Source organism: Elgaria multicarinata, chromosome 1, assembly GCF_023053635.1.
Source record: "Elgaria multicarinata webbii isolate HBS135686 ecotype San Diego chromosome 1, rElgMul1.1.pri, whole genome shotgun sequence".
NCBI classification, from domain to species: Eukaryota; Metazoa; Chordata; class Lepidosauria; order Squamata; family Anguidae; genus Elgaria; species Elgaria multicarinata.
This window is the reverse complement of record NC_086171.1, coordinates 21,463,596-21,487,937: the sequence shown is the minus strand read 5'-3', so window position 1 is coordinate 21,487,937 and position 24,342 is coordinate 21,463,596. Positions and strand designations below refer to the sequence as shown.

The following is a 24,342-nucleotide window of genomic DNA, read 5'->3' as shown; positions in this document are numbered from 1 at the left end:
CAGAAGCCATTTCAACCCCACCCTCATTTTAGAGTCAGAAACAGGTAAGTTGTATCCTGTTGAAAGTCTTGGAGGCTATACATAACTGAATACTAAAAGAGTGTTAACTGGTTTCCTAAACCATTTGTAACCTGGTGAATGCATTTCATTTGAATGTATAGAGAAGTGGTATTTTTGGTGACAAAAGAATGGAACTTTTATATGTATATTTATTTCTAGATCTATTTCTTGGACCATCCATGTACAATCTGAAGATGTTTCTGACTTTGTTCCTCATTATTCTTGGGATACAGACTTCTCTTACACTGAAACCCGGTACTTCCGTATCCTTTAAAAATGATCATATTTTTCATTTCAATATGGGTTGTTCCATTGATGTGATCGTAATGTAGATTGTAAGCCCCCTCTGTTGCAGTCATGATTTTTTTAGCAGGTGAAACTTTATAAAACTCTACAGCTGTTGTTGATATTACCAATATTATTGTCAGCATTTAATTATTATTAGTGAGACAGGGATTCAGAAATTTGATCCTGTGACACATATCATTTCCAGAAGGAGACAAAACCAAACCAGTTTCAATTGAAAGTTATGTAAATGACATAATGATCACAGGGGAATATGATGCATCCTATATTTATTTATTTATTTATTTATTACATTTTTATACCGCCCAATAGCCGAAGCTCTCTGGGCGGTTCACAAAAATTAAAACCATCATAAAACAACCAACAAGTTAAAAATACAAATACAAAATACAATATAAAAAGCACAACCAGGATAAAACCACGCAGCAAAATTGATATAAGGTTAAAATACAGAGTTAAAACAGTATAATTTAAATTTAAGTTAAAATTAAGTGTTAAAATACTGAGTGAATAAAAAGGTCTTCAGCTGGCGACGAAAGGAGTACAGTGTAGGCGCCAGGCGGACCTCTCTGGGGAGCTCATTCCACAACCGGGGTGCCACAGCGGAGAAAGCCCTCCTCCTAGTAGCCACCTGCCTCACTTCCTTTGGCAGGGGCTCACGGAGAAGGGCCCCTGTAGATGATCTTAAGGTCCAGGTAGGTACATATGGGAGGAGGCGTTCCTTCAAATAACCTGGCCCCAAACCGTTTAGGGCTTTAAATGTCAATACCAGTACTTTGAATCGGGCCCGGACCTGGACTGGCAGCCAATGAAGTTGTAAAAGGACTGGCGTAATGTGATCTCGCCAGCCAGTCCCTGTTAGTAAACGGGCTGCCCTGTTTTGTACCAGCTGAAGCTTCCGGACCGTTTTCAAAGGCAGCCCCACGTATAACGCATTGCAGTAATCTTTAATATTTAATATTAAATATTAAAATTTAATATTTTAAATACATAAAATATTATGTATTTAGTTAATCTATTTTCATACTTCCTTCAATCCTATTTCTAGGAGAAGTCTCAAGAAGAAGCAAATTAATTTCAATTAATTACAAAGTATAAAGCTAAAAAAACCCACAAGATCACAAAAACAGAACAAAACATATTTCTGTATATATGTATTTGTAGATATGATAGGCATATCTGTTTACACAGGCTTTCTCTGACTCATAATGGATTATACACCCCATGAATTCCTTGTAATGTTTTTAGTGTATTTTATTTGTTTGTTTAATCTTTCATGGTTTCTATATTGGTTTTTCATCGCATTTTATATATGTATGAATTGTGAACCTCTTAGAAATCTTAGAATATTACGCATTATAATAAAAGTAGAATAAATAAATAAAATCATTTGTATAGATTTCCCCCCTTTACATCTTTATATGAACATTTCCACTTAACATTGTTTGTATTGCCTGAGTATGTTTTCATTGTTTTTACTGCTGTTTTTATTGTATTCTTACTGTTCTAATTGTGTGTTTTTACAGTTCTTTATATCATACCAGTTTTATGTGTATTATTGTTCCATGCTTCTGCCCTGAAAGGCACCCAAGAAATATTTTATAAAAACATAAATAAATAATGCACTAACTTTCTTTTCCTGCTTTTGCAGCCTCTGAGTCTGCAGACATTGTCCTTTTGATTGACAGCTCCGATGCCGTTGGCAGAAGGGCTTTTCCCTCTGTGAAATCGTTTGTGAACAGAATAATCAGCAGTCTTCCAATAGGCCCGAACAAATATCGTGTTGCACTTGTGCAATACAGTGACGATGTGCACATTGAAGTTCAGCTGGATGACTTTAAAGCAAGGAACCCCATGTTGACCCACATTAAAAAGAGCTTTACATTCAGGGGTGGATCTTTAAGAACCGGGAATGCCATACAAACGGTCCGTGAGACTTTTTTCAAAACCCCAAGAAAAGACAGAAACCAGATTTTGGTGGTCTCAACCTCAGGGCGGTCAGAAGATGCTGTGGAAGATGCTGCAAAGGTATTACAGGATGAGGGGATAAAGGTCATAGCTTTGGGAACACAGGATGCATCTCTGCAAGAGCTGGAAGCAATGGCTACCCACCCCTTCTACTATTATTTTGATACACCGAGGGATCTCCTAATGTTTTCCGCAAACATGTCTGATGTCATTAGAAATGCCATAGAAGTGGATATTAGCATGTTCATCTCAACGACTTCTCCACCTAGCACGGCCATCTCAACGACTGCTCCTCCTAGTCTAGTATTAAACGGAACAGCTTGGCCTTTAGCAGGTAAGGTAAACAATGCAGTAGAAAACCAGAAATATGAGCTGATGAATGAGTGAAAAAGCCCCTTCATCCCCAGTTGCTGAAATCTGCCAAATCTGGTGTGTTGCAGTTTGGATTATTGTGCATGGGATGGTGGAAGAATCCACATGCCAAATTATTTAACTTATCAGGTGCTTCCAGAAGAAGAGTTCCTGGCATTAGCAATGAAAAGGTTTGTGCAGCTATTTTGTCTTTTCTTTCTTAACGGATTATCTGCAATAAGAGAAAAGATGGAAGAAGCTGTGGGAAAACACAGGAGGGCTACAAATTGAAGATGACATCTGGACCCCCCTTGAAAAACAACAATCTAAATTAGGCAGCATGATGGAGCCACAAAAGCCTTCTCTGGAAGCACCCAACATCACCCATCATTTAGACATCTCTCCCCTCTGACAGATTTGCACTTGGCGTGTTACAATATGGGTTAGTGGGCTTGTGATGGTGCCAAAATAACCACCCAATTGTTCTGGCCACATTACTGGCAAATCTCTCCTGAAACTAATGTGGAAAAGTCAGGACATCCTCATTTAGCTCTTTCTATGGACACCAGAAGCTAAGCTTGCTTTGGTGACTGTGATCTCACAGATACACAGGTAAAGGATGAACCAAGGAGGCTTGGGACATTGCAATATATTATGATAAAGTAGATTCCTGATTCAAGAGCCCTTCTTACATTTGCTTGCAGTGTGGTACTCTCTTGGGCTGAGAAAGTAACATCAACAGAAGTCCGTGTAAGACATAAATGCCATGATGCCATTTCATGCATGCTCTCTCATGCTTCCTTTGATACTTTTGTCATTGATGACCAAAATATTTATTCTACATTTGTCTAGCTGTTTGTTGCCATCAGGTGGCTAATTCAAATTATGATATGAAAAATGCAGCTTTTTGCTGCATTTACACAAACACAAGCAAAATGCCCACAACATTTTTCTGGTACCATGGCCCTTCAGTTAGGCCATGGGTGAGTGAGTTGCAGTCTCAAGTTCCCCTCCCAGTTCCTTATGATTTTGCAGCACCTTCCTTTATCTTGCCTTATATTTCCCCCAGTAATCCTCAAACCCCTGTGTTCTCCACCATTTTCATTTGGGGCCTTAAGTTGATCTTGCCTCACTAGCCTTATCTTCATTCCAGCTTCCTCCACATCCCTGCCTAGATCATCCACTTCCTCCATTCCTTCTTCCTCCAGCATCCTTGCATTCTTATGTCCCTTCTTACAACCCCCTATCTCCTCCTCTTCATAGAATCATAGTGACTTCACTTCTGTCCTACTCAGCTGTAGATAATCCCTATGGCCATATTGCTGTACACATTCCCAAACTGGTCCAGGAGGAGAAGTTGGATGATGATGATGATGATGATGATGATGATGATGATGATGATGAATTTGTTGTTGTTGTTGTTGTTATTTTGAGACACCTTATAGCTTAGGGTGACCATATGAAAAGGAGGACAGGGCTCCTGTATCTTTAACAGTTGTATTGAAAAAGGAATTTCAGTAGGGGTCATTTGTACATATGGGGAACCTGGGGAAATGTCCTCTTCATCACAACAGTTAAAGCTGCAGGAGCTATACTAGAGTGACCAGTTTTAAAAGAGGGCAGGGCACCTGCAGCTTTAACTGTTGTGATGAAGAGGAAATTTCACCAGGTTCTCCATATATACAAGTGACACCTGCTGAAATTCCCTTTTCTATGCAACTGTTAAAGATACAGGAGCCCTGTCCTCCTTTTCATATGGTCACCCTATTATAGCTGAAGCACTCAGCACAACATATATAATAAAAACAAATGAAATTAAACTAGTGATAAAACAAAGAATTTTAAAAACAGTAACATTAATTTAAAATAGTTTTTAAATGAGAGATAAATATCAAAGCAGCTATTTTAAAATGCATATTTAAACATGGCATTAAAAATAAAGCATAGATGGATGCACAAATAAACAAGTGTGGAATGTGATGTGCTTGCCTGAAAAGCTTTATCAAATAAATGGCTGAAAAAAGCTGGCATTGCTAATATTCTCTCTCTGTGTTTTCCTCCTAGATCCAGCTTGTCTTGATTATTCAGTTGCAGATGTCGTATTTGTGTTCGATGAGAGCGTTTCAAGCACAAACACTAAACATATTGTATCATTCTTAGAAAACACGATAAAGTCTCTTGATATGAAAAAAGAATGCACAAGAATTGGCTTAGTGGCATACAGCTCTGAGCCAAAAGTAATATCTTCTCTGAGCACCGAAACAGAGGAAAGTGATATTCTGAAGGTAATTCAGGGCTTTTCCCCCAAACCAGGAAAAGCTCACCTGGGTGCTGCCCTTAATTTTACCAGGAAAGAAGTCTTTACTGAGGCTGCTGGAAGTAGAAAGACTTTAGGAGTGGAACAAGTAGTCACCATCATCACCCACAGACCCTCCGATGACAACTTAACTGATGCAGCTTCTCTCCTTAAAAGGGCTGGTGTGACAGTATTTGCCATAAGCATTGAAGGGGCGAATACCACCCAGTTAGCTCAGATAACATCACATCCACCAGGAAAGAATGTCATAAAACTGGACAAATTTTCAGACCTGCCAAAGCAATCCGAAACATTTAAGAAGAAACTCTTCAATGAAATATTCAACAAGCTCTTTGTCCAATCTACAAAAAAAGTGCAGCTCAAAGCAGGTAAAGCCTTTGATGTAATCCAGTTTGCGTAGAACCTGCTTAAATCTTTCCGCTTCTTGTTTTGATTTTGCAAAGACCACTCAGCTCTGACCAGCTTGTGAAAATGTTTTGTTTCTTACCACTCTCTCTCTCAGCCTCATCACACACACACACACACACACACACCCATTACAATAGGGATAACTTAACTTACAGGGTTGAAAGCACTAGACAAATGATGCTGATTCTGTTGATGTAACAGACACGCCAAACTAGACGCTTTTGACAAGTTGTCTTTTTCTTTCACAGCAGCTGTAGGGAGAGGTCCATTGGGATTGGGTACACTATGCATGAGGTAGTGGTGGGGTCCTAACAAATTTTGCCTCCCTGAAGCTGCTATTCTGGTCATGGGAAGCTGCCAATGGCACCAATAACCATTATTTTGTTTTACCAATATATAGGTAAGGAAAGGCAGCCTGTCACAGCTGCCCCAGGACATTTTGCCACCTGAGGTAGACCAGCAAATGCTGTCCAGCTGTCACTCCTGCTGCTGCTGCTTCTCCTCCCAACCTCCCCTCCTCCAGTCCTGAGCATATAACCATTATGCTCCCCATTACCTCACTCTGCTAAAGGATGCTAAAGTATTTGCCACAGCCAAGTATTTGACAGAGCTCATCGCTCCTATGGTTCTTCAAGGCCATCTTTCTCCATCCCCGTGTAGGGTATATCTTCATGTGTTACATCACTGTCTCTTATGTCCAGGCACTGTGTAGAACAAGAAGGTTGGCAACCCCACAGAGGAACAACTGTTATTAGGGTGGCCACATGTGAATTGCAAAAAAAACCAAAAAAAACAAAAAACGACATGCATCACAAAAAAGAGGACACCCATTTGCATAACATTTGCATGTGCTAATTAATATGTATTGATATAAATTTAGACCTAATTATTATAATTTAAATGGAAATACAGTACATTTCACCATACTGTGGAAGACTGTGACAAGCGGACTATGTGCCTTGTTCAGTCTGCTGCCCAGGTGCTGTTGATGGGCAACTTCAAGGCCCCTGGGCTCTTTCTCCTGAGCATTCTTGATCTTTAAACCCGACTGGACAGCCCTTTAAATAGCCTTCAAGTAGAGGATGGTCTTCTGGCAGCCATTCAAATAGGAGACTGTCATCTTCTATGACAGCCTCATTTGTGGTCTGCCTCGCCCCCTGTTGGAGGGCTGCCTGTGGAGAGCCAAGGCAGATATGCTGCTGCCACATAGTAGGCTGTTTGTGAGCAAGTTACTGAGGGAGTGTGCTGCCACCAAGTTGCTCTGCCATGGAGATACTTAGCTTCCCTCCATGTAGCATGTTGAAGCGTCCTCTTGATCCCACCATGGCCACTTTCATTTCCCCCCCATTCCGCCCACTTCTGCCTCCACCACAAGTTGAGTTATGTCGGTGATGGGGTTATGCCAGGGTAGGGACACCTGAGCCAGAGCATCCCCAAGATCCAGCCATGCAGAGGACTTGTTTGGAATCACAAAACTCTCCAGCTACACCAAGCAGAATATTGCACTATGAAAGCGGTATATAAAAGGCATGAGCCACACCAAGTAGAATACAGTGGTATGAAAGCGGTATATGGCATGTATCAATGGGCCCCAACAGTTGTCAGTGCACTTCAATTCAGCTATAAAGCAGTAGTGTGGCTCCTGCCTTTCCTTCTTCTCACATCAGTCCGTTGGTTTCTGTTCACCACTCTGCTGCTAAGATCATCTTCTTAGCTCGCCGCTCTGACCATGTAACTCCACTTCTGAAATCTCTTCATTGGCTTCCAATTCACTTCAGAATCCAATATAAACTTCTCCTGTTGACCTACAAAGCTTTTCACTGTCTAGCTCCTTCCTATCTCTCCTCTCTCATCTCACACTATTGCCCCGCTCATGCTCTTCGCTCCTCTGATGCCATGTTTCTCGCCTGCCCAAGGGTCTCTACTTCCCTTGCTCGGCTTCGTCCATTTTCTTCTGCTGCCCCTTATGCCTGGAACGCTCTTCCAGAACATTTGAGAACTACAAGTTCAATCGCAGCTTTTAAAGCTCAGCTAAAAACTTTTCTTTTTCCTAAAGCTTTTAAAACTTGATTTTGTTCTGACTTTATACTGTTAGTTTTACCCTACCCAGTGCCTGTTTGCCCTACCCTGTGCCTGTGCATTCTCTTCCCCTCCTTATTGTTTTATTATGATTTTATTAGAATGTAAGCCTATGCGGCAGGGTCTTGCTATTTACTGTTTTACTCTGTACAGCACCATGTACATTGATGGTGCTATATAAATAATAATAATAATAATAATAATAATAATAATAATAATAATGTACCCCTTTCATACTGCTTTCATGGTGCAATATCCTGCTTGGTGTTGATCAGGCAATAAACTGAGTATAGATTATGCTGCCAATTTACTAGCTTGCTGGCTGCCAGTCATAACATCGCAGGAACTTAATGATATGTCTTGGAGGAACTGTCTAAGAAAACTTACGGTCCACTTAATAGTTCCCTTTAATGCCTCTTTATATGACTCCTTTTCAACAACATTCTGATGTCAAGCTCTCCTGGTGCTACAAACATTCTACTCTACCTGTATCTGGCCCTCCTATATTGTTGACCACTTTGTTGCATTTCCTCATGCTTATCTTTTATCATGCTTATTATCAGTGCCTAATGTCATATAAAATCTCTCTGTTCTTGTAGGATGTGTAAGCACAGAAAAGGCTGATATTTATTTTCTCATTGATGGTTCTACAAGCATCGATTGGAATGATTTTGATGAAATGAAGACTTTTTTAAAGGAAGTGGTTAAGCTCTTTACTGTAGGACCTGATCATGTTCGATTTGGAGTTGTGCAATATTCAAATCATTATAGAACCGAATTTGAACTTGATGAGAACACTAAAAGCAGCAATTTAGAGAAAGCCATTAATAATATAAAGCAATTGATAGGAGATACATATACGGGAAAGGCTATAAGTTCCATGCAGCCATTGTTTGAAAAGGCAAGAAAGCAGCGTGACAGCAAAGTGCCCTGCTATCTCATTGTGCTGACGGATGGAGAGGCACATGACGGTGTACTGGAACCTGCCAGGAAGCTAAGGAATGAAGACGTCATCATCTATGCTATTGGTGTGAAAGAAGCCAATAAAACACAGTTGAATGAGATTGCAGGCTCAACGTCCAGGGTTTACTTTGTGCATCAGTTTGACTCCTTGAAAGATATAAAAAATGAGGTTGTTCAAGACTTATGCTCTGAAGAAGGTAAGAGAAATTCCCTTGGTAATTCTTCCTGTAAATTTATTTATTTATTTATTGCATTTCTGTATCGCCCAATAGCCGAAACTCTCTGGGCGGTTCACAAAAATTAAAACCATGAGGACTATTCAAAGTACAAACAACAGTATAAAAACACAGTGTAAAAGTACAATATCAAAGCACAGCCAGGATAAAACCAAACAGCAATGCAGAGATTTTTAGCGTCATCACACCAGCGTTATACGTGCAATCACTGTGAATTGTGTGCAAAGGACTACGAAGTTTTCCACCTTATAATCTGCTTTGATTGTGAAGTACTCCCATGCATCCTGCTTTAATTGTGCTTCTTAGCCAAAAGAAGTGTCGTATTTTAGTACCCCTTTAAGAGGAAATAGTTTCTTGTTTTCTGAGCGGCCACTGGAGGATGACTTGATATTTTTAAACTTCAAATTAAACAAATACTTACATCTACTTAAGTTTTAAAGATAAAGACATCAAAATTGGCACAATAATAGATATTATGGAGGGCTTTCAGCATACCAAATTTGAATTGGATTGGGTCATCTGTTGATTTTTTAAATCATTTTTTTTACATTTCCCCCCCTTAAACCTTTTTCCTGTTATGCAGAGGATCTTAGGAGCGCTGACGCCCGGGGTGTGATTTAGCTAACAACAACAACAATGACAGCTTTATACTATGGGGATAATTCGAGGGAAACGGGTACATGGGATGACGCTCTAATACAGATTTAAAATGCAGATTTAAAACAGAACTTTAGTTTCATAGATGAATGTATTAAACAAATCCAAGCAAACTTTGATGTTTCCATTAACATCTATTGCTTTCCAAGCCCATATTTACAATTACTAGGGCATCATGAAGGAAACATAAAGTTCCAACCTTTTTATTTTTCTTGTTACATTAACGCTGTGGTGAAGGGGATATTTACAGGGAGGATGAGAGCAGCTGGATGGATTCAGGATGGATTCTTAGATTTTCCTAAGATATTTCTGATGGACTCATTTAAGTGTATTAGTGTATAAACTGAATAATAATGTTTTTTCTCCTGTAGCCTGTAAAGAAATGAAGGCTGACATCATGTTCCTAATGGACAGCTCTGGTAGCATAGGCCCTGACAACTTTGAGAAAATGAAAGACTTCATGAAGATGCTGGTGAACAAAACTGACGTTGGTCCCGACCGTGTGCAGATTGGTGTTGCCCAGTTCAGTGACATAAATAAAGGAGAGTTCCCACTCAACAAGTATTATGCAAAAACTGACATCAATGAGGCCATTGGGAGACTGTCTCTCATAGGTGAAACTACGCTTACTGGAGGAGCACTGAGATTTGTTTCTGAATATTTTGAACCTGCCAAAGGGGCACGGCCTTCTGTCAACAAAATTCTCATCCTGATCACAGATGGGGAAGCACAAGATGAAGTCAGAACTCCAGCTGCAGCCCTGAGAGAGAACGGGATAATTATCTATTCAGTTGGAATATTTAATTCCAATAAAACACAACTGGAAGAGATAAGTGGGAAACCTGAGATGGTGTTTTATGTGGAAAACTTTGATATTCTGAAGCAGATAGAAAATGACATTATTTTTGGCATTTGCAGTCCATATGAACCTGAAGGTTAGTACTGCTTCTCTTGCTCCTATGCACTGTGTGTGTGTATTCTGCTCAATGAAAAAAAACCATAAGTGGTGTTTTAATGAGCCAGAAGAAAAGAGAAATTACACAAGCAGAAATATTTCAGTTTACGATTATTTTAGCAATGGACAAATTGTTGCAGGGATTGTACAACAACTACCAAATTTTATGGAAATTTTATTCCACAGTTCAGCCTACCAAGATGCTAATTCTTATTAGTCCTTCAAATGCTTTCTTCTGTAATTATGTTCAACCCCACCACTTCCATGACAGTTCAGCAAGTGAGGATCAATATTTGTCCATCTTGTTTTGTCTTGTACCAGTTCATTTATTTAAAAGAACACATTCATTCTCCCATCGTTGCGTGATCATCCCTTTTGCCACTCATTTCAATAATGACATGAGTGGCCTTGTTTCAATAATGAAATGTTTCAATAACAGCCTTGTTGCTTTGCTGTTATGACCCTTTACCTCCTACCCTACCTGCCCCCTCTCTTTCTATTTATTTAAAAGAGTTGGAGGCAGTTTGATGGAGAGTTCGCTGCTAATGTTTTGTGCACTCATCCAATGTCAGATTCTGGCAAGCAGGTTGGCAGGATTTTGTACTAGGTCAAAAACCTGTATTACCAGAGGTGACTGTAGGTGTTTCAGTTGGGGCTTTTACTGTCCAGTCACACTGCATCATTCATAAAATGTTATGGGGAATAACATATATTGGCCTAGTTCAGACAACACGCTAAACCATGCTGCTTAACCACAAAATGGTTAACGGAATCCATTGACCTTAATGCATTCCATTAACCATTTTGTGGTTAAGCAGCATGGTTTAGCATGTTGTCTGCACCAGGCCATTGTCATCTTCCAGTTGTAACCCTCCTGTGTTTTCAGACCACTTCTTACATCTTTTTTCTTACCAGAAAAAAAAGTAAAATGGGTGCTAGTGCTAGTCCTATGTATGGAAACACCCAGTGGAATAAAAAAATATGGTTATAACTCATGGGAAGTAAAACTCTTAACTTCTTTAAATTGTCTTTAAAAATGTTGGTACACAGCCTTCAATTTAAACAAATTTTGTTGGTTAGCAGCGTACAAACAAACGTTGACCATTTTGGGTGGTCCACAACAACCAACCCATTCCTAAAAAATACTGCACGATTAAGAAACGATACATACTTTATATTGTAAAGAGAAATGAATTTGCAAAGGGATATTTGAATATGAACAAACTGATTAATTATGTTTATATCGTCTCAGTTTCATTAATGATGTTTATATCTTGTTTCCTTTCCAGTGTGCAAAAGGATAGAACGTTTAGATGTTGTATTTGTAATTGATAGTTCTGGAAGCATAGGTGACACAGACTATAAGCTCATGAAGGACTTCATGATTGGCATTGTGAATAAATCAGATGTTGGTGAGGACTACGTTCAGTTTGGAGCTATGAAGTATTCAGATAATCCACAAACTCTGTTCCACCTTAATACTCATAGTAAAAAATCAGCAGTCATTGATGCTATCCAGCATGACGCCCATTTAGGAGGCAACACATACACAGCCGAGGCTCTTCAACACTCAGAAGGTCTGTTCACTGCGGTGCACGGCAGCCGCAAACGCAAAGGTGTCCCCCAAGTTCTTATGATCATAACTGATGGTGATTCCCATGATAAGGAACACCTTCATAAAATATCACAGAAACTCAGAGACAATGGAATTATTATCTATGCCATTGGGATAAAAGGAGCAAAGAGTGATGAACTTCTAACCATGGCTGGATCAAAAGAATACATGTTTTATGTGGATGAATTTGATGGGCTACAAAACATATCCAAGACATTATCAGATGAACTATGTAATATTTCAAAGCCAGGTAAAGTATTGACTCATTCTCCTGCTGTGTTCATGCTTTTTTCCCCAATAACAAGTATAGAATAACCTAATAGTTGTACTGTGGATAAAGGTTGTGGTCCCAGAAGCACTGGGGAAATTAGAGAATTTTTTCCTTTCAGTGTGTGTGGTTTTGATCCTAACCAGCACTGTACATACTTACTAAAAATTTTTAAAACACACACACACGAACACACACAATAATAATAATAATAATAATAATAATAATAATAATAATAATAAATAATTTATTACTTACCTGCCTCTCCCTTTAGATCGAGGTAGTGAACAACATTAGTACAACAATACAATATAAATCAAATACATAAAATTAATTAAAAGAGCATATAAAACCAATACAAAATAACAATCAACACATCTTTAAAAATTCTTAGGTTTCAAATTCATCTGGGTAGGCCTGTCAGAAAAGGCTAGTCTTTAAAGCTGTCTTAAATTTACAGAGACAGTTAAGTTGAAGAATCTCCTCTGGCAGGCCATTCCACAATCTGGGGGTGACAGAAGAGAAGGTCCTCTGGGTAACAGTTGTCAACCTAGTTTTGGCTGACTGAAGTGAGTTCTCCCCAGAGGACCTGAGTGTGTGGGGTGGACTGTATGGGAGAAGATGAACAATAAGCTTCAGCTTCATGCTATGCAATTAATGTAATGTTTGACCCTAATTGCCAGTTTAAGACCTCTTTATTTACCAAGGTTTTTAATTGAATTGTGGTCCTGCTGTACTATTGGATTTATCAGTTCTATTCATCACAGCTTGATTTTTGTCTGACGGTTGTAGTCATTGGATTTATTTATTTATTTATTTATTTTAACTTATGATTACATTTTTTGGCTGTTCATTGTTTGTGAGTCACTTTTGAGGTATTCGGGGTGAAAATGACATAAATATTTGAAATAAATAGATCACCAGTTTGATTACCACCTAATGCTCATGCTTGATCCGTATGGGGGAATTTGAAATTTGGCTGTGATTACAGTTTCACATGCAGACTACAAAAAGGTTCCTGCATTTTTTGATCACCATATTCATCCATAGGATATATGGTTGGCACTGGGATGACGGAGACCAGATGTCAGAAGGAATGTGGAAGTGAGGGAGTTCAAAACATTTCAACAACAGTGAACTCTAAAATATCTCTCAACCTAAGATACACCTTTGGAGACTAGTTATCCTAAGAGAGTATCTTTTTCTGTTTCTATAATGCTTACAGGTGTGCAAAGTGCAAGACAAAGGAAAAGCACTGCCACAGCACAATAAAACATCTCAAAGTCCTTGATGCTGTACACTTTTAAGCTCTTAATGTGACTGCTGGACTCCCTTTAATACTGGGGCCAGATCTATATATAACACTTTGAAAGGGGTTTAAAAATTGTATATGGAATGTGTCATTGGCCCTAACAGCTGCTAAAAGCATTATAAAGCATAATAAAGCAGTAGTGTAGATCCTGCCCTGGTTTTTGGTGAAGTCAAATTTATGACCTTTATGAAAAAGCAGTACAATATGACTACAGTAGAACAGCATATTCTTTATTACAGTCATTATTTGCCCTTTCCTAGAATATTAACGCTAAAAAACTTGTTTTATATTTTATTTGCTCCTGCAGAATGTGAACTGGAAGCGGAGATTGTTTTCTTGATTGATGGTTCCAGAAGTGTATCCCAAGATATTTTCAAGAGGGTGAAGGACTTCTTGAAAGAACTGCTTGATTTCATTGGTTATGACAATATAAAAGTTGGCATGGCCCAATTTAGTGACACGTATCAAGAAGAATTCAGCCTGGGTGGTTATCAGAACAAATCTGAACTGAATGATAAAATCTCTAATGTTTCAATGATGAGAGGTAACAAAACTTACATTGGAAAGGCTCTTACTGAAGTGAAGCCCTTCTTCAAATCATCAAGGGACAGAGTACGTCGAAATGTCCACCAGAAGTTGGTATTAGTCACTGATGGAAAATCACATGACAGGGTTGCCGAGCCAGCAAAAGATCTGAGAATGGAAGGTGTGGAGATACATGCGGTTGGAGTGGGAGATATCAATCACATGAAACTTCAACAGATAACCGACTCCGCAGACAGGAAATACACAGTGGCTAATTACACTGAACTATCAAATATTACAAAACGCATAACAAACAACATGTGTGAAGCCCTTAAAGCAAGTAAGTTCCATTCAATAAAACCATTTTAGATCTTTGTTTTTCTATGAGAAAATCCATTTTCATGGTTATCTAATGTAATATGAAAAGTCATTGTGTGTATTAATATCCCAAAACTTTCATTCCTTTCTCTTTACAAAAGCCACCCATCTTCACCCTGCTTCTGTTTTTCCTTATTCACTGTGACACTTAGGTTCTTCAGTTTTATCACATAGTCAAAACATCTTAACCTTCTTTTCATTGTCACTTGGTCCATTGGCTACAATCCAGAGAACCACATGACTAATTCTGCCTGCCCAGAAGAGCCTTGAGCCTCTTCCTTTCTCATCTACAGCAACATAGAATCATAGAATAGTAGAGTTGGAAGGGGCCTACAAGGCCATCGAGTCCAACCCACTGCTCAATGCAGGAATCTACCTTAAAGCATCCCTGACAGATGACTGTCCCGCTGCCTCTTGAATGCCTCTAGTGTGGGAGAGCCCATGACCTCCCTAGGTAATTGGTTCTATTGTCGTACTGCTCTAACAGTCAGGAAGTTTCCCTAATGTCATTGTTAATGTGGCTTTTTACTGCACTCTGTATTTCTTCAACATTTACTTCTACAATTCATTTATGATATTTCCCTCTTTGCATTTCCCTAAAACAGCATGTTTTGTGGAAGTTGTTATGGGATTTGACATTTCATCTCAGAAAGCAGGAGACCGTTTATTCAATAAACAACGCCTTTTGGAGGCCTACCTTCCTGATATTTTAAAGCGCTTTACATCTTCAAGTACTGTGAGCTGCAATAAAGGAACAGAAACACAGTTCAGTGTGGCAATCCCAATAGAAAATACAGACCATCCTCCTTTGGCAACTCTCCAAGTTGACCATGAAAAAATCCTAGGGAACCTCAAAAACGTTGTGATCAATGGTCCTTCTCATCTCAATGTCCAGTTCTTGGACACACTTTGGGGAAAAAATCAAAATCTGACTGATAATAAAAACCGAAGCAAGGTAATTTATTCTCTTGCCCAATAGATTGTATTAAAATACAGCATGATACCATACCGTACACCTACCAACTAACTTGTAATAATCTGAATCTCATTCATTGTGAGTCTCCTTTCTGGTCCATGTGTTACCTTAGCTAAACCTTTTTTCTATTTCTCAAAAGTGTGATCATTCTTTCACTCTTGTTATGCATCAGACTATTTGATGAATGAAATTGCACCATACTACATATATTTTGGTTCCTGTTTTGTCATATAATGCCAATATTTTAGTCTCACCTTCCTAATCCTCTTTTAGGTGTTTCTTCTTTTCTCTGATGGCTTGGATGATGATGAAAAAGCACTTGAACAAAAATCTGAAGAATTGAGAAAACGAGGTACACTATAGCACTTCAAAATATGATAATTTTCATTCCAGTGAGTTATTGCTATAATAACAACTACTACTACAACTTTCATTTATATCCCAACATTCTTCTTTGATGGAACTCAAGATGGCATACATGCGGTTCCCAGGACGTCTGCTATCCTGGTACTACTAGACCGAAGCTTTAGCTTCAGCAAGGCTTCTGAATCATGTGCCTTCATAGAATCATAGAATAGTAGAGTTGGAAGGGGCCTATAAGGCCATTGAGTCCAACCCCTTGCTCAGTGCAGGAATCCACCTTAAAGTATCCCTGACAGATGGTTGTCCAGCTTCCTCTTGAATGCCTCTAGAGTGGGAGAGCCCATGACCTCTCTAGGTAACTGGTTCCACTGTCATACTGCTCTAACAGTCAGGAAGTTTTTCCTGATGTCCAGCCGGAATCTGGCTTCCTGTAATTTGAGCCCATTATTACGTGTCCTGCACTATGGGATGATCGAGAAGAGATCCTGGTCCTCCTCTGTGTGACAACCTTTTCAGACCATCTCTAGGGTACTTTAACCATTTCAGAAAAAAAAGCCTTGAATATAAAGAATCCTTTCTATTCAAGGAAATGAACACGGGACCCCTCGGGGTAATAACAAGTTATTATCAAGGGATTGCACTTCATGGGCAGTAAGTAAAATTTGCCTCACATTCCCAGCAATGGTGCTGCTTTTGAAAGCCAGCACAAGTTCTAGTACACTGTCACAGTTTATTCATATCAATACCCCCAATCAATTCCATTATTTGTATCAAAAATGCCTCAGATAGTGGGAGATATTGGGCTCAGATTTTGGGTGCTAAAATGTTTGGTCAAATTAATACAAGTTGGGTGATAAGTTTTGTTGCCTTCATCTCTTATGAAGTGGTATGAAGATATTAATATTTGGAAGGGATTTGCATATTTTCACTAAGTGCAAATTTGCACAAATGTGAATTTGCTCAATTTCAGGAACTTAGAAAAAATCTGATTCTGTCAATGAGGGGATGACACCTGGCAATCTGCTAAATGCAGACAGAACAGATTTTACAAAATCCATACTTCCCTGTACACACTCTTCATTTAATTATCCATACCATGATATCTGATTCATTCCTTCAGTGTGAGGAAATGAACAATAATGTGAAAAATCATAGTCTGAGAAATAAATATTTAAAAAATATTTATGATCATCAATGTTTCAAATAGGACTGAATGGAATAATAACCGTTGTCCTGGAAGGAGCCACCAACTTTGATGAACTTCTGTCTATTGAATTTGGAAAGGGATTTGGATATAATGATCAATTAACTATTGGTACACACAATCTTGCCAGCAGGCTGTTTGAGTATGTGGTAAGTTCATAAGGGAAGGACCAATGTCTTAGATTTCAAGGTCTAAAGCCCCATCCTTTTGCAACACTATACCAGCATATACAGTAGGTAATACATGGGGTACAGTGATTACAGTACTTCCTAGTGTGACAGCTATAGGAATTTTCTAAGAACAAGTGTTCTATTAATGGTAATTTCCTCTTTTCAAGGACAAAATTGCTGAGAAAACATGTTGCTGTGTATATTGTAAGTGTGTGGGAGAGGAAGGATCCCCTGGACGAATAGGGAAAATGGGACCTCAGGTAAGGATTTTTGTGCATCATTTAATTCAGGATGCAGTTAAAAATAGGTTGGGTAGAAAAATGCACAGTTTGTTAATTTTAATTTTATTAAAACTTTAATTTTTATTTTATTTTAATCCCCCATAAAGTGTATAAAATTGAACAATATTGCTACGTTACACACAGAGAGAGGAAGAGAGAGAGAGAACTCAAATATTAATCAAATAAGTCAGCAATGCTATACATACCCAGAGGCCATCTGTAAGGCATTAGGAAGTGGCGCAGGGCTGCTCTGCCAGTGGAACTAGAGTGACAAAACTTATTTATTTGAAAATATTTTAATACCACCTGTAATGTGTAACATATTCATGTGATTTGCAATGATTTGCCAACTTAACAGTCTTTCTGAATTTGAAAAAGCTATAAAGACTGATCTCTTCTGGCAGGCAAACCCAGATGAATTTTAAGATGTCTAGCTGTTATTTTAATAATGTATTAGTTTTATATGTTTTTAAACAGTTTAATGTATTTTATAGTATTTTTGTATTTGATGTTGTTCCTTGCCTTGATCCAGAGGGAGAGGTGGGTAATAAATAAATAAATAAATACATTATTATTGTTATTATTATTCTGCAGTGCAAATATAAATTAGGCTAAAACTATCATTTGTCATGTATTTTAACTATCAGCAGCCATGTATTTTAAAAAATCTTCAGATAAGTGTTATAAATCAACAAATGCTGAAGTTATTTTTTTTAAAAAAACACCTCTTCAACATATCCCTAAGCTACTATAGACTCCAACATATAAAATGAGTCTCTGCAGGTGTATGCCATTTTGTGTGTTTGTGACTTTTATACTGTTAGTTTTACTCTACCCTGTGCCTGTTTGGTGCATTCCCTTCCCCTTCTTATTGTTTTATTATGATTTTATTAGAATGTAAGCCTATGCGGCAGGGTTTTTGCTATTTTATTGTTTTACTCTGTACAGCACCATGTACATTGATGGTGCTATATAAATAAATAAATTTTATATAGGGTTAATTAATATATTTTATATTAATATATATTTATATTAATATATAATATTATATTATATTATATTATATTATATTATATTATATTATATTAATTTATATTAATATATATTATATATTAATATATTTTATATATTAATTCACTGCTTTTTAGTTGGTTGCTTTGGAGACTTTCATTTACAAGCTATACATAACTTTGCAGTGTATACAATTGCTTAAGAAGGTCTTTATGCAGGAATTCAGTATCATTGGGCTCAAAAAGATGAAGCAGCGTTACTTTTGGAGCTACTAATGGTCTAACGTGAAAAAAATCCTGAAAGTAATCAGCAACAATGTTACAAAAAATCCCACACTGTAGAACATTCCCACCAAAGATGAATGTATGAGCCAATGTGACCACACTCCTTCCAACAATATTGAATGTTATTTGGAAGTATTAGGTGAAGTCTTGCAGGAGTAATGTATCACATACTCAGAACTTTGTAATGTGCTTCCTTTATATTAGTGCAGATTAGTAAAGATACAAAAGAAGTCCCACTACATTGGTGGGAATTAAGAAAAAAAAGCCCTGGCTGATTTGGAAATGGGAGTTGTAGGATGTTTTCTTCTGTCTAAACATGCATAGGGTTACTCCCTTAGTAAACCTCCAGCCATTCTTCATTGGAATGTGTACACAATTTCAATATTCACCTTTTTATTTACAATTTTATTTTCAGGGATCTACTGGGTTTAATGGCAGTCAGGGACATTTGGGAGAAGATGGAGAGCCAGTAAGTTATATAAACTCAGAACTAATCTTTCAACTTTTGGTAGGATTCTTGTTTCCATTGACTCTTGGTCTTTCTGTCTTAGGGTCCGAGGGGAATCCCTGGTCCAATGGGCCCAAAAGGTCACAATGGAGAAGGAGGTAAAAAAGGACGGAAGGTAAGAAAATGCCTAAACAATCTACTTCAATCTCATCAAGAAACTGATTTTTGTTTTGTTTATGCTATTAAATAAATACCTGTTTTAAATATTTCAGGGGGTGAGAGGCGTAGATGGATACAAGGTACAGTAAGGAAATGCTAAAACCTAATTCTTGCTTTTGGGTAAAAATATTTCTAAACCTATTCCTAGAATAAGAGAGCAGGAAATGTCAGCAAGAGGCAAACTGCACATGATATGCAAATGAGTGTAACAAAGCATAGTGGGAGAGATTTTGAGCTGTATCACAGGAGAGGACGTGCTTAACTTATTCCCCATCAACTGTTCTCTGCCCAACATCCCTACTGATGCTTTCCAGCACATGAAGATTCACCATTTATTATCATAAACATACGTCTGAAAACGTATAGGGGAAAGGCATTCTCTGTTGCCTCCCCTGCTCCCCCATTCTCCCTCTTGTTATTTTTTTCATTGTGGCTTTCTTACACACATCTACACAATACTGTCATGGTGAGGCTATATCCCTCTTGTGCATTTATAACTCCTAGGGCACGCGATGGCCAGGTCTACACCTAGCAGGATATAGCACTATGAAAGTGGTATGAAAATGGTATATAAGAGCCAGGAGCCACACTACTACTTTATAGTGGTATTGAAGTGCACTGACGACTGTTGGGGCCCATTGACTCAAACCTTATTATTATTGTTATTATTTATTTATTTATTTATATAGCACCATCTATGTACATGGTGCTGTACAGAGTAAAACAGTAAATAGCAAGACCCTGCCGCATAGGCTTACATTCTATTAAAATCATAGTAAAGCGATAAGGAGGGGAAGAGAATGCAAACAGGCACAGGGTAGGGTAAAAGTAACAGTATAAAGTCCAAACAGCATCAAGTTTTAAAAGCCTTATACCCCTTTCATACCGGTTTCATACTGCTATATCCTGTTTGGTGAGGCTCCTGCCTCTTATGTACCGCTTTCATACCACTTTTAAAGTGTTATATCCTGCTTGGTGTAGATCTGGCTGATGACATTTGTTGCATTATTTTGGATAATGTGGAATATAAAGCAGGAAATAACACTATTGCCCTTTCTACACCTAAAGATTATCCCAGGAAAACGGAGGGATCGTCCCTGCCTGCTCCCAGGATCCCCTGTATGTCATTTGGATGCACAGGGATGATCCCGGGATGATCCCGGGGGAAAAGGCAGGTGTAGAAACGGCCTATGAAAGCAATATATGCAATGTGTAATGAGTGCCCCAGCAGTTACCAGTGCACTTCAATACTTCTATAAAACAGTAATGTAGATCTAGCGCAGCTGCTGGAGGTGGGAGCCATTTTTGTTTGTCTGCTTATACAGGATGATAATATTGGGTAACAATGTGACTCATATTTCCTGCTTTTTTTCTCTTAGGGAGAGAATGGGATTGATGGGATTGATGGGATTGATGGAGAAGAGGTAAGTTATTTTTCATCTTCTTGTGTTCTACTGCTACCAATTAAAATGTATGAAATAGCTTCCCTCATTTTATCTTCTTCCAGGGATCGGCTGGACTTCCAGGACTCAAAGCAGAAAAGGGGGACCCAGGCCTGGCGGTAACATTTTCAACTCCATTATTCCTTCAAGTTTGATTTTGTGCAGTTAGAATTTCTGTATGTATAAATGAGGATATATATATATATATATATATATATATATATATATATATATATGCACTCAGGGGAGAAGAATGGCTTAGCAAGCACTGGCTGATAAAACATGGTATATGTCCCAGTGGAAACATTGGAGTGTTTTTATTTTGATGTATCTGTAGTAAAATGCTACTATAGGATAGGTGTTTCCCCTAATAAATTAACTATCATGTCCAAATCTCTAATATTTAGGGTGCAATCTTATAGTCTCTGGGAGCACATCCTGGGGTCCATGAGATACAGTAGATCTCCTTTTCAAATTGCAGAGAGGAGATCTGTCCATGGAGGTCCTCTGTGCTCTGCCAGCGTAAGGCAAAAAAACAAAGGTGTCCTCAGAACAAATCAAGGGCAGATTGGGGGGAGGGTTTGGCCCCCTCCTTTCCCAGGTATGCCCCCAGAATGTGGGGTGGGGACTATACCAGCCCGGAGCTGGTATTGATTAAATGCTGCTTTCCCTGTATCCAAAACATTTTTCATAATAAAACATAGCTAACAGAGCAATTCTGACTCACAGATCTGCTGGCTGGAGGATGTTAGGATGAGACAGAAAGATCTCTCTACTATTGAAGGGAAGCTCCACTGTCTAGGGGAGCATGTCCACCTGGTGTCCCTAGAAAGCTCTGTGGGCATAGATCTACCACCATCAGTGTTTCTCTCCAATGGTAGGCTCCCAAAATGGACAAGTTTGAGGCAGCCATGGATCTGCTGCTGTTTCCCCTAAGAGGTCCCAGGATGAAGTCCCTCATGTATGTCAGCCTACAGCCAGAGTAGACATTTTTCCTCCTGCTCAATCTGACAGGAAGGAAAATTTAAAAGGAATTTCTGGAGAAGACAAAAAGGTAAGACTGCTGCCCTGCCACATTCAGTGGTTGGTGCAATCCAGCAGGCGTGGTGGACAAACCATCATTTCACTCCCCACTCCCCCTTAGGATTGCTCTGCAAAACATGACTAATGCTGAAATTGTGAACCCAGCTATAACAATACCAGCTCCATTGCACACCATGAATTATACTTCTATAGAAACCAGCATAGGATTATGCTGCGTCTCTGCAATTAAAAACCTATTGGGGTAGCATGTTCCAGCTACCACCAAATCTCATAGCAGCCAATAAATAATATTCAGTCAGCCATCTGAAATAAATGGGGTTTATAGCCCTTACGGAAGGCCAAAAGAGAAATTAGAAGTTATTGTAGTTAGAAGTGTTTTTAATGCTATGCTTAAAGCTGTGTGTTTTAATATTGTGTTTTTAATATTTATAGTTATTTATTTATTTATTTATTTATTACATTTATATATCACCCCACAGCCGAAGCTCTCTGGGCAGTTTACAACAGTTAAAAACAGTGAGCATAAAAAGTATACAAAATTTAAAACCATCAAGAACATAAAAACAACAGTATAAAAACAATGGTATCCATTTTTTAAAAAAACAACAACAGTTCTGTGGTTAATAAAATACTAAATATTGTATTTTAATATTGTGAACCACTGAGAGATTTCATTATATTCAGCAATATAAAAATGTCACAAATAAATAAAGGGAATCCCTGGCCTCCATCAGCTAATGTAATGGATGCATAAAGAACAGGGCGGTACTAGCGGAACACAGAGATGTGGAGACTCGTGCAGGGAGAGGTGGTCCCTATTGTATATTTGTCCCAGGCCATGACGTGTTAAGGTAAGCAGCATCAGCATCTTGAACTTCTCCCAGGAGTTAAGAAGCACCCAGTCCAGGTTGTGCAATATCAGTTGGTTAGACTCTCATCTCCCAATATTCATTAGGGCAGGATCTACGCTACTTCTTTAAAATGGTTTATAACAGTAGTGACAACTGTTGAGGTCCAGGAGACACTCCATAAAGAGTTTTCAAAACGTTTTCAAAGTGTCATATCCTGTTTGGTGTAGATCTGGCCATAGCAGCAGTAGCAACCATACCAGCTGTCTCTGGGTCATTGATTTTGAGAATCTCAGAAGTAAGACAGCGCTATTTGGGAGATTTTCACATGAGTACCTTCCATCTTCAGGGCAGCTCAGGACCAAGAGGGCTTCCTGGTGACCATGGTCAGAAAGGCTTCCCAGGAGAACCTGTAAGTTTTCCCCGCCCCCTAACAGCATATTAACTAAATCTTATATGTATTGTGATTGCAGCTTCTGATGTACAATGCCCTAAAAAGTGTATCAGCACTTTCTATAGGTTTGTCATAGTTTATTAAATATATAAAGATGGTGAGTGGCATTCAGGGAAATGCCCTTGTTATCTCTGGTCTGAAATCAGAGATAATATGGGAATTCCTCTCCCTTGCTTCCTCTCCAAACTTTGGGTCATGGCTTGGAGAGGCATGGGGGAGCAACCTGTGGAGTGTGCCCAACACTCCACAGGCCAGATTGGGCACCTCCATGGGCCAGAGGATGCCCTCCTTGCTGTAAAGTTATTACCCCAAAGGCCCATGTTATTACCCAAAAGGCCAAATTGGGGACTGAGAATAAGAGATAGTGGCTTAACAAAAGCTATTTAGTGTGGCCATCATTGAAGTGACATTTCAATAAGGAACTTCATACCTCAAGCTTAGCTCCCGCTCTTAGCCGCCACACTAAACCAGCTTCTCCACAAAAAAATGCTGATATCACTTTGTGACTGGGGTGTTTTAACTAGTCAACGGTTGGTTATTTAACCCACCTTTGGTTATCATCTTGTGTGGTGGGATTTTTTTAACCAACAGTTGTTTGTTTGGCTGAAATTGTTGGATCCTGGAATGGATCCTGGTTATGTTTTCCATTGATTTGTTAATTGCTGAGGATCTGGAGGAACAGAAGACTCAGCAGAAACTTAAAGGTCAACTCTACACCTGGACATTGAGTGTCATAATTGAATAATTGTCTAACTGATTGTCTTCAATTAAGACAATCTGTACAATTAACCTGTACAATGAGTTGCATCATTGTACAGGTTGTCTATAAAAGTAAATGTATTTTCATGTGCAAGTAGAAGGTATAACTTCCATGTCCCTCATGTGAGCTGTATTGACTGATCGTTAGTAAGTATTTGTATCTGTACTGCCATAACTAAATTATATATTTATTTGCCAGTAAAAAGGTTTATTTTAACCTACATAAATCTCTGTCTTAATTCACGTCTTTGCTGACTTGGCTGAGAACTACTGTAATCTCTGCTAGTCTCTGTAGGGCCCAGACAGAGACTTAACACAAAAGGTTATGTGCCAGAAACCCAGTCTGTGCAATAACTAAACAGCTTCTAAAGCCATAACTCAACAGAAATAACCCACATAAAGAACCAACACTGTGCAGAGTTGGCTATTTGAACCACCATT

At 38.6% G+C, this 24,342-nt stretch overlaps 1 protein-coding gene across 1 annotated transcript in view; it reads left to right on the top strand.

Moving 5' to 3' along the window:
- The first annotated feature begins 224 nt into the window (after positions 1 to 224).
- The window catches only part of LOC134397854 (collagen alpha-6(VI) chain-like), a 56,477-nt gene continuing 32,359 nt past the window's right edge, over positions 225 to 24,342 (top strand). The window contains exons 1-17 of the mRNA XM_063124843.1: positions 225 to 315; positions 2,018 to 2,668; positions 4,750 to 5,370; positions 8,089 to 8,649; positions 9,717 to 10,280; positions 11,590 to 12,165; positions 13,803 to 14,360; positions 15,004 to 15,353; positions 15,648 to 15,726; positions 16,945 to 17,090; positions 17,279 to 17,371; positions 19,103 to 19,156; positions 19,239 to 19,310; positions 19,408 to 19,434; positions 20,734 to 20,778; positions 20,862 to 20,915; positions 23,038 to 23,100. Of these exons, the coding sequence (XP_062980913.1) occupies positions 240 to 315; positions 2,018 to 2,668; positions 4,750 to 5,370; positions 8,089 to 8,649; positions 9,717 to 10,280; positions 11,590 to 12,165; positions 13,803 to 14,360; positions 15,004 to 15,353; positions 15,648 to 15,726; positions 16,945 to 17,090; positions 17,279 to 17,371; positions 19,103 to 19,156; positions 19,239 to 19,310; positions 19,408 to 19,434; positions 20,734 to 20,778; positions 20,862 to 20,915; positions 23,038 to 23,100 (4,590 nt within the window). The 5' untranslated portion in view covers positions 225 to 239. The remainder of the gene's footprint in view (positions 316 to 2,017; positions 2,669 to 4,749; positions 5,371 to 8,088; positions 8,650 to 9,716; positions 10,281 to 11,589; positions 12,166 to 13,802; positions 14,361 to 15,003; positions 15,354 to 15,647; positions 15,727 to 16,944; positions 17,091 to 17,278; positions 17,372 to 19,102; positions 19,157 to 19,238; positions 19,311 to 19,407; positions 19,435 to 20,733; positions 20,779 to 20,861; positions 20,916 to 23,037; positions 23,101 to 24,342) is intronic.